Source organism: Batrachochytrium dendrobatidis (genome assembly GCF_000203795.2).
Source record: "Batrachochytrium dendrobatidis JAM81 unplaced genomic scaffold BATDEscaffold_4, whole genome shotgun sequence".
In the NCBI taxonomy this organism is placed as follows: domain Eukaryota; kingdom Fungi; phylum Chytridiomycota; class Chytridiomycetes; order Rhizophydiales; genus Batrachochytrium; species Batrachochytrium dendrobatidis.
In genome coordinates, this window is record NW_006281102.1 from 133072 (window position 1) to 144294 (window position 11223).

The 11223-nt window shown below is 39.4% G+C and overlaps 3 protein-coding genes across 3 annotated transcripts; 2 read left to right on the forward strand and 1 right to left on the reverse strand.

Moving 5' to 3' along the window:
* Nucleotides 1-85: 85 nt before the first annotated feature.
* BATDEDRAFT_23806 (uncharacterized protein) lies at nt 86-5880 on the forward strand (the record flags this gene model as incomplete). Its single annotated transcript, XM_006677778.1, has 5 exons — nt 86-4021; nt 4086-4225; nt 4323-4624; nt 4700-5588; nt 5700-5880. 5 exons carry the CDS (start codon nt 86-88, stop codon nt 5878-5880), a joined length of 5448 nt encoding a protein of 1815 aa, XP_006677841.1.
* Nucleotides 5881-6107: 227 nt separating this feature from the next.
* BATDEDRAFT_23807 (uncharacterized protein) lies at nt 6108-9311 on the forward strand (the record flags this gene model as incomplete). The annotated part of the gene is made up of 10 exons (XM_006677779.1): nt 6108-6179; nt 6339-6476; nt 6611-6738; nt 6821-7176; nt 7267-8466; nt 8575-8662; nt 8744-8780; nt 8870-8987; nt 9078-9096; nt 9278-9311. 10 exons carry the CDS (start codon nt 6108-6110, stop codon nt 9309-9311), a joined length of 2190 nt encoding a protein of 729 aa, XP_006677842.1.
* Nucleotides 9312-9452: 141 nt separating this feature from the next.
* BATDEDRAFT_34721 (uncharacterized protein) lies at nt 9453-11075 on the reverse strand (the record flags this gene model as incomplete). The annotated part of the gene is made up of 1 exon (XM_006677924.1): nt 9453-11075. One exon carries the CDS (start codon nt 11070-11072, stop codon nt 9618-9620), a length of 1455 nt encoding a protein of 484 aa, XP_006677987.1. The 3' UTR covers nt 9453-9617.
* Between the last annotated feature and the right edge of the window lie 148 nt (nt 11076-11223).

Below are 11223 nucleotides of genomic sequence, written 5' to 3' on the forward strand. Positions count from 1 at the left end.
AGCAATCATGTAGAATATGCAATTTGGAGTAAATCTGATAAAGTGTTGATGCAGGAATTTATCATTATTTCGGACTACAAACCAAATGCAAACAACTGGACAACATGCCAAGAAGAGTGGGAATGATGGGTTTATGCAGTCATTAGAGCAGAGTTTGACTGCTGCTACAAGATTGTTGAATCGCACTAGTAGACGCAGTCTGCATGTATCGGAAACTATAGCCAACCATCGTGATAAGAGCATAATCACTCCGCCATCAATAAACATCCCAGTTACTATAGATGAATTACTGCCAGAATCCAATGCTATTACCACAGCTTCAGTAGATGCATCGATACCCTCAGTTGTTCAGATGTCCACACCTGCAGATTTATTACAGACCACACTGAACCGATTTAGAGAATCTGCTGTTATTCCTACCAATTCAACATCGCATCATCATGAAACATCTTTATCCAGTGCTACATCTCAAATGCGAGAATCTATCAAAACTTCAACTCCAAAAAGCAAAATATCTATCGACTCATCGACTCACTCCAAAGCAAGTGTCATTCAAGATACATCTCTAAATATAGATTCTCCTGTTTACCAGCGTCGTCGTGTGCTGTCATCCAAACAAAACAATCCACTCGCATCACAAAAACAATCTAGTTCAAAATCGGACACTGTTTCAATTGAACGGGCTGAAATGCAACTATCAGATCTGGAGCGTTTGCAAGATCGAATGCATACCATTCATAGCAAAATTCTTCATCAGCAACAGTCTCTTATTCAAACCCAGTCAGAAAATGTCCACAAACAAGCTAGTTTACAAATGGGATATATGAATACTTTGCAAGCGCGGCAGAGTCAGAGTCAGTTTAATCAAATGAGGCAAATGAGAAAACTTTACACACAAGAGGCTGCTGCGTGGATTGAAGAAGGAGAGGTGGCTGCTGAAAGGATCGAGCAGTTGGATCGTGCTAGAGCTAAACGGGAACAAAAAATATCAATCAAGCCAATAGACTCATTGCCCTCAGCTGATATTCACTCCAATAGATCTTTTGTAAATGAAGCGCATGTATTGGATGCAAAAAATAAGATGCGCGGGTCCACAACGACTGTAACTCCTACACATTCTCTTCAAGATACATCAGATTTACAAAAACAATCGCAAAATACTAGTGCAGGTATTGCGGATCAATTTGAATCAATTCCTTCAGAGCTTAAAGTGCAGTTGGATACACTTCATTCAGAGTTTAATAGCGTTATAAAAGCAGTCAACGTGCTACGCGAAGCAATTACATCTCAAAAAACCCATTCTAAGGAACCATACACGCAAGAATCAGTTAATGTAGATACTAGAACAGCTGATCAAAACATAATCACATCGGATAGTTTACAAGATATCAAGAAACTGCTACAGATATCGCCGCTGGATGCAATTCTGGCTGCTCGTCAATCTGATCGTCGTGATTTGGAGTTGCGACATCAAAAAAGAAACATGGGTGCTTCTTTAGTTGTTAATCATAGTAGTACAGCAAAAAATGGCGAAGTGGCTTCAAATCAGTCACAACCGACTTTTTTATCCACTGCAGAAACTCCATTTCAAACAAAGGAGCGGTTCAACTACGCACAGGTCCACCAGCGCGTAGCCGAACTTGGATTGAAACGAGATGCGCTTTTGAATGACTACCGTAATGATACTACTACTCCAGATTACTTTCAAAACTCCATCTCCATGTTAGAATCACAATGGCTTAAAAAAAGTCAATCAGATGGATTATCATCAACTCGGCTTAATACTTTTGATGATGCTCATGTCAAAGCGCAGGTGGATAAAGCAATTAGTCAAGTAGTATTCAAACAAAAGTTTGATGAAATGCGCGGGCACAAACCCACATTATCAGTTCATCCCAAGTCAGCAATTCAAAGTAGAGTTGAGCCAAGTGCTGTTTTTAAATCTACAATTCATTATAGTGAGGACCTTGTACCAACCAGGAGTAGTCAGAAACGTGGGTCGTTAAATACAATATCAGCATTAGAAGATCCAAACACATTGCCCATTCAGAAAAATGCTACATTCGTTCAAAAACATTCAATTCCTAAATATACATTTAAAGAACCCATGGCAAGTTTAAATTTTCCTCAATCAAAGCCAACCCCAATAGTGCGTTCATCAAAGCCCATACACCAATCAAATATGCCTTTACAATCACGGCCTTTTGCTCATCAGGATCAGCTAGCGTCTGCGCTTGAGTATCAGCATCAAATGACTCCTCCTCAGCCACAGCCATATCCATCAACAGAACCAAGTCCAACTTCACCACTGCGCGCACTACATTCTCAAAGAATTGGTCAATCTTCGCCAAGACCACCCAACTTTTACAACGTCAGACTTTCTAACGCACCCGTGTTTCTCAGACGTACTTCTATTCGACCACCAAGTTTGTTGTTTCTGGATCACACTGCAAAGAAACTGGACAAAGTGAAAGATGCTTTACCACGTCAAAACTCCAGTCCAACTCGCACAAAATCTAATCAATCACCCATTGCTTTGCAGCATAAGACTTTGGCAACAATGACGGATCCACAATGTGTAGATACACCAACCCAAACATATCCTATTCCACCACAAGAACCATATAATCCTATCGAGTCTATACGTATATTGAATGATTCTGTTATTCAAGCGACTGTGATGCATGATAAGAGCCAGGAAACAATGCCAATAATGGTTAGCTTAGGAACTCAAGTCAGTCCGTCTGTTTCTATACATACCCATCCTACTAAAAATCTGAATATCACTACTCGTACCGTTCCTGCGTCTACAAAATCTACTGGTGTGCAACATTCTAGTCCTGATTGTAATGTATCAGTTCAATATAGCACTCCAGACGAAAGCAGTAGCGAATCGTGGATAAATACCGTTTCTGTATCTCGGCCATTGGTACCTGCACAACAAAAAAGAGCACGACAGTCTAAATCTCGGGATGACTTTTTACTCCAGCAGAATACGCTAAAATTGATCAACAAGGATTATAATGACGATCAGCTGGAACGACGTATCGCAGAATGGATCCAAAACGAGGTTTTGTTAAAGATGCTAGTCAAACCTACTTTGAATGCATCTTCCATAAAGTCTGTTGAGCCTGTTGTTGAAGCGCAAGTTCAAACTGAGCCATTTGTTGCCACACCTATACCTGAGCAAGTAGAGAAGCTACAGTCACCTCAGCTTACCAAACACTTTTCACAAATCACTCAAACCGAGTGTTTACAGATAAATTCATCCGATTCACCCGATTCAGTCGTTGTAATAGATGCTGCAGCAGAGTCTTTGCATTCTGACAGTTTAATCCCAAAATACCAATTTAAAGCCGTGGATATTCAAAATTATATAGAAGATTTGATTACAAAAATTACAGAACTTGAACTCTCCACTATAACCATACAGGCAATCCAAGAAACCAATCAAGAGATGGCAGAGGAGGCTTTATGGCTTGATGCACAGGAAGCACGAAAACAAGAGTTGGCTGAAATGGAACGAAAATGCGAACAGGCGAAATTGGAACGAGAAAAACTAATGCAAGAGATGGAACGGCTCAAAACTGATATAACATTAAAGCGAGAAAGAGCTGAATTGGACGAGATTGAGCGGATAGAGCGAGTAAGTGCTGAAAAAATCGCACGGGAGGCAGAAACTGAACGTAATAGGGTAAAGACCATTGCCAATAATGCTGAAGAACAGGCAATGCGATTGGAAAGTGAATGGCGTCGTCAAATGGAAGCCGACATGTTAAAACGGATCGATGCTGAACATAAAATTTCTGCAAACCAGTTGGCAGAGGACCAAGATTTGCGTGACAGACTGAAGCGAATAGAAGAGTCATTGATGCAAAACAACATTGAAAAACCAGCACAGTTACCTATAGTTGGCGATGCATGCACTTTAGAGTCGGCTGTGATGGATTCATCCACCTCTGATACAGATACACGCGAACCAATAATAAGCGCCGACTCGTCTGGATCAGTTGTACAGTCGGTAGGTTATATTGAAGTTGATTGTAGTGCTGAATGATTGAATAGGCTCTAATTTTTAATATTAGCAGGCACATTCACAGAATAGTTCTCATTCTTGCGCTGACACGTCTGCGCCAATAGTTTCTACAACTGAGACAACATCAATAGGGTTTAGTGTTTTGTCAACAAATCCTTCTGAAGGGGAGATAATGACTGGAGTTTTCAGGTAAATGATGTTTGATTTTGCTTATAGAGTATCTGTAAATGTAATTGAATTTAATATACAATTCATTTTCAATATTTGCTAACCATAAACTGAATAGTGAGGGTGAAGTGGTTGGAAACTTGACTAGACAAGCCATCAACTTGATTGTTCATCAAGATCAGCAAGGCAATTTACCTTCTGACTTGGACAGCACGTCCTATGGCGGAATGAAATCTGAAATTCAAGATATACCGACTACTACAGCAAATCAAATCAAATCAACCGAGCCGAATCAAACAATTCAGTTTGATTTACCAGATTCAGATTCGAATTTACTTGCAAATTCGTCGTCTAATCATACTACCTCGAGTGGTCAAGTAGCATCTCCTGGAGAAATATCTGTTCTTGAAACTCCTGAAAGTAAGTTGATTATTTCTTGTCGTATTGTTTTTGTGTAAGTTGGCTGATTTAAAATATTAAACACATGCGATTTAGTCACTTTGTCAAGATCAAGTCCAACGGAACTGTCGTTAAAACATCCGAGTAGTGTAGCAGCTACACGTTTTGTTGATAAACCAGTATTACTTTCCAATCCAGCCATTGATAGACCAGACACTCAATCAAGTCAATCAGGTAGTTCTTTGGATTATTTAACTCAACAGAAGCCTCAAGTCCCGAATTCATTGCAAGCACATGATTCAAATTTACCCCAGTCATCATTCAATGATTCAACACCCACAAGTTCACTTACAGAGATACTTTATGTGCCAAGCAATCCTGTTCAACTTTTGAACGAGTCTCGACAGCATTCAGTGTTTCCACCAACAGTGAACGTGCCTATTTCAGTAGATACTGCCAACTTATCCAGCGCGAGTTTGTCCGTGGATAATAAACTTGACATGACATATGATCAACAAACAACGGTTGGACAAGTTACGATGATGGAGACTGGCTCAATTGATGAAATATACCGCCCTTCCATTTCTACCACAACACACCAGCAGATTTCATCAATTCTTGTCAACACAAAGCCCAAAAGTGATGGCACTGATATGGCCAACCACGATCAGCTTGGTACCAATTCCATATCACCTAATGAACCACTAGAGAGCATGAATGAAAGTAGTGTCATAGATCCACATCAGTCAAGTCAATCGGAATCTCAGTCTCATTTGCCACTGCCGACACGATTGATAACAAATGACGAAAGTATATTTTCTACAAATCAGTCAACATCGTCATTCAGCAGACGTACCCAGCAACACCTTCTTCCTGACCCATTTGAAGTTATGAGTGGGTTTGATTCAGAGAATTCTAATAGAGATACTGAGCAAGAACTATACCAGTTTAGTGAAACAACTCCTTTTAAAACAAGTAGATCTCGGTAATCATTTTCAAATTTTGTAATCTTGCTGGCTGTTGATTTACTTGAGCTGGTTTATGATATTGAAAGTGCTTACACTGACTACTTTTTGACAAACCTATTTTCAACTAGGCTACCGATATCTACCAAAGATTCGACTACTGGATCACCACCAGATTCTCACTCGCACTCCAACACTCATGAAGATCTATCAGTCACGTTTGAACGAATATCTGCGATTGAAACGGGTCACGAAGCTGTAGATGCGTATGGTATACATGAAGATAGTTCCGAGTCGCTCAATCTGTCTTGAGTCAATCTAAACGCATCGATTTTAATAAAACCGAATTATGCAGTCGTTCACACACTGGAATAAAAATATATTGCGTGACTATTATAAATGATTCAATTATCATGAATGAATGTGCAATTCGTGAATCGACTTTGAAGCGAATCTTGAAAATAGTTTGACAAAAATTGCAACGAGTGTAAAAACTCGACCATTTCAGCAGTTAACACTACGACTGAATGGTATCACACATGCATCGACTACAAGTAAGACCAGTTACACAGGAATTACAACTACCACAATTAGGAAATGCTCGACCATGGGTAAGACATTTTTCGATTTATTCCGAATGACTAAAGTTGATCAACGAGACTCTTGCAGTGATGTGAATCGACTCAATGTCAGCCAGACTACCATTATCACCGATTCGGTACTCATTGAGTTAGAATTGACCAACAATGAGGTTTTGATGTATAATTTAGAGAATGAATCTAATGGCCGTGAGTGAGCAAGACCCATATCTTATGTTTATTGCATTGCATGATTACATCAACTGTTATCGAATAGTTCAAAAATACCAACCTCGCATACAAGTGTCGCATGTGCTTCATACACATACAGTGAGTTGATGATTTTTAGTTTACGAATTGATGATATAATTGTCAGATTGCTGACTGGCCAGATGTGGAATCTTGAACTACTGCAATTGTCAGTTTGATTTATAATATTAATATCATTTCAACTATCATTCTAGGACGAACCTATTAATGCCATACGGATTGGTAGGTTGGGGTTAGAGGAAGTGTTGATATCTGCAGACGACAGTGGTCAGATACGAGTGTTTTTCCCTTCAAATTTATGTCGTACACCCATATCGTTAAGGTAGTTGTTGACGAATGGCTATTTTCAAGAAAGTTGATTTTTAAGCTTAACCACATTTATTTTGTGATGGGTTTTAATCCAGTGCAGGAATATCTGCATGGGGATGTGCGACCTTTGGTCCATCTCGACTTCTTGCAATCTCAACAAATGCACATACTATTCGTGTATGGGATATGTCGACACATCTACCTCAAGATTCACGTTCAGATCAGACACATACCACTGCATCTTCATTCGAATTATCCGAGTTGCCATCAGCTTTACAATCACCTGATTTATCAAGACCGGAATCGCATACTACTGAACATCATTTTAGACAGTATTCAGACTATCAGCTAGGACAGGGTTTAACTACTAGAGAGCTGGTTGGACATAGCCACAATGTTCCATGTATAGATTTTTCACCATGTGGAAAGTATATTATATCTAGTTCAATAGGTAAAACATGTCATTTCAAACCAACTGAAACCATCTCTGCAAGCACAATGATTTGACAATCTCACATGCTGCTGTGTTTGCTTATTACAGATGAAACATGCCGAGTATGGGATATTTCAACAGGAGAAACCACATTATGTAAGAAAATTGGATCAGAATGGAACTGGACATGCCGAGCAATTGAAACACAAGACATCAAGAATTTGCTACATACAGATCCAGTGTGGTCAGCAGCACCAGGAAGCTCTTTCAACCCATTTGCAGAGTGCAATCCGTCATACCAGGAAGCTGTACCGTTTTTGAGCAGATTGTATCAAACATTGGTGGATAACGGACATCGCGTGCTACCATCTAACGAGATTTTTGATGGATTAAATTGGACGAGAAGTACCAACACTCCTTTAGTCAACCAACAAGAAAATTTGCCGACAGATTTGAATCCTTCTGTTGTAGAGGATGAGGGCGATGCATCTCAGCTGAATTCCGACGCAGAAGACAACAACATAATCCTAGCCGCCAACGAGAATAACCATTTGATGCAATATTCATCACACGAACAATCGACAATATCTGCACAATCTGCTGTGCAAACTACCCGTTCTTTAAACGAAACTGTTCCAGTATCTACTCTTCCATGGCGTGGATTTACTCAATCCGAAACACTCAACATCATAGAGTATTCTCAAGATATTCTTCACGGTGTGATGAATATGCCACGTGGAGCTTCAATGCAAGTTGTAGCAGCTGCTCAAGTGCAATCTGCTATGCATGCTCATCAACAACTTACATCCGCATTGCTCAATTTAGAGTCTAGTTCATCTGAAAGCGAAAATGCTAGCATACATGAATATCAGGCGAATATGCATATGGGAGAAACGGATGACGGTGATAATGAATGGGAGGACACATCGTTTGAATCAGCTTCCGAATACAGCTCTGATTCCTCAATACGTATCGATTTTAATGCATCTAGTGAAAATACTCGCAATATTTCTGTAAATGCCGCTGGAGATTTTTTAGACAACTCGGACATGGCTCCACCGACTCTATCCACTGAACCATCGTCTTCATCTACAGCAACATTTAAACGCCGCAAAATGACATATTCGAAATTGCGTAAGCCAGAAATAGACAATATCGCTCCACCTCAAACATTTCCAGCATTTATGATTATTTACACGACGGCCGAGGACCTGTTTCTATTAAACGGAAACACGCTTGCAGTTGAATGTCGTGTTGCCAAAATTCTTTCTGGATGGAATTTACAACGAGCGTATCGTGGGCTGGAACGTTGAGTATTCATTTGAATATTATGGATTTGCAAGTTTATGTATTGTGAATTTGGGTTATTGTTGATAACCTTTTAGATTTTTAAATTAAATAATTGTATATGTTTAGGATTGAGCATGACTGAATGGATTCCAGAACTTAGTGTGGCAGTAGTGGCCAGTCAACGAGGAAAATTAGCACTTGTCAGGATTGTTAGGTGAATGAATTGACGTCATGTGTAGAGTTTAAATGAAATTGTACTCATGATAATGCATTTTAATGTTGATTGATTATACAGGACAACGGATGATACTGGCCATATAAAATTCTCAATGGTAATTTGAGTTGGTTTATACGGTTTATCAATACTTTGTGACTTGACATAAACATTGCTTATTGGTTATATTTACATGTTTATTTCCAGTGTCTGGAATGCTGGCTACCACTTCACACAGCATCACTTGCGCCAATACTTGGAATGTCAATCTCACGTCATATATCTACTCTTGATCCATCTCTAACCTATTTTCGTCTATACATTGGTATGAAGTGCATCTCTGCTGCTCAACCGTGTCAATTCTAATCATTAACCATCATTACCTAATTGTATACAATTGTCATGATCCAACTAGTTACATACGATAGCAAGCTGTATGTCTATGAAATAAGATCACAATCAACACATCTGAGCGTATTTTGACTGGATATTTAAATTCAAGTTATTGCATTCGATTCATCTTATAACTGTTTTTTATATGTTCAAACATTTAATTTATATACTACTATTATTTTGGCATTGGACTTTGTTTTCAACATTTAAATTGTATTTTAGGCCGAGTGTTGGAAATGATTTGGTATTGCAATGATTGGCCAATCCAAATTTCAAATCTCAATAAAATAGATTGGTCTGAAAAACAAGTTAAAAGTCTGTAAATATCAACATTGTTTTTGTAGACGGTATTATTCAAGTTTGAGCCATGTGTATGGAATAATATGTATTCCAATGGGAATCTAAAACAGTATTTATTAGATGATCATTTCCATAATTAAAATCAAAACAGATGAGATAATAAACTCAAACGGCTGTTGACATCCAACAAGTATACACAAAGTAAAGTAAAACGAGCATGTGTATAATATATTGTTTAAAGGATAGAATATGTCTGAGAAGCCTAGGATATAACACGCACTACTGTAAGCGAACCAATATCGCGAGTGGTTCCAGAAACTTTATCAGACACCTGGATGCCAGTAATTTTTTGTAAGCCAATAGCCAAGGCAAAAAACTCCAGATCGACATCTACAGACGAAGCACCTTCCAGCTCATTCAGCTCAATGTTGTTGGGTCCTCGAAGTAACACGTTTGTCATTTTATTCTTGTATCCGTGAATCGACAACTTGAGACGTTCGCTCGGAACATGATTTGTGATGCGAATCTTGACAACAAAAGGTTGCTCGACACGGATGATACGAGGCTGTTCGACAACAAACACTTCAAATGGATTTACAGAAAGTATTTTTCGCGACAGTTGCGATGTTTGCAATCGACCGCTTTGTCCAAGAACAGTCCGCCAAGAGATATCTAGTTTTCCAAGTCCTGGAAGCATTCGTGTTGCAACATCATTGATGGATTTGGGAGTGAGCATATATAAATATTGTCGAGTATCCTGTTGCCCAAGCAAGTCTCGTTCTTTAAATACAGACAATCCCTTTGAAGTCTGAGACGACTGTACATCTGTCTCTGTTTCTGATTTAGTGGAAACGATATCGTTCTGGCCACTAGTTAGAGAAACACTTGAATCGCGAAACAGATTCAAATCTTGTACTAAAAAGGGATCATTTGGTTCAAAATTCATGTATTCCAAATACATGAAAGAGGACGATACGTTTTGAACTTGTGCTTCGAGAAAGATACGGCCATCTTGCAAGGTATTGACTTTTGTTTTGACAGAGAGTGGATTGAGAACCTGGAATTTGTAAAACTTGCGAAAAAACTTTCGCTCTCGATCCATAGATGAAGCAGAAGATCCAATGACAGGAGCAGGAGTGTAATGCACAGAACATACTAGAATATGAATTCCTAATTCCTTGATGTCGTGGTGAATAACAAATTCAGCAGACTGACCCGGTAGCAAGGAACTGGCCAGCGACTGTCGATTCTCGGCAGGACCAGACCCATGCAAAGTAGAGTAAGAGCCAGATATGCTGCCAAGAGCAAGCCGATCAACACCAGTAGACGAGGATGCAGAAGAAGAAGCAGAAGATAAAAGTGTATCAGCCAGAGTGATGCGCTGGGTCGATGTTTGCAACTCGGCCTTGAAGGTCAGATTGAGGACTGGAGTAAGACTCTCGTTGTTCACACAAAGATAGGATGAAAAGGTTTCTCCAAGATATATGTTTCCGAATGCAGGCGGAAGTGTCAGTAAACTGCCCAAACCTGCTATTCCAGCATACATATCATCATCGACTTGCATGCTGGAGTCGCTGTGCTTAAGCGACTGGACAACCTCGGCAGCAGGCAGAGCCAAGTCCGTGTCTGTATAAAGTGGATGTGTCTGTGCGTAACTGGGATGTGACAGTCGCATGACTTTGAGTGCCAGCAAATGAGGCTCTACAGCACCAGCCATGATGTCCTGTCGAATGAATTGATGTTTGAATCGATTGAAAGTGTCGAATTTATCTTGAATTTACTCATGCTGTCTGTGCAGATTCGATGGATTTCAAGCTTTAAATATTCGATTTAAAAAACTCGATTTTTATTTTCAATCAACGATGCTT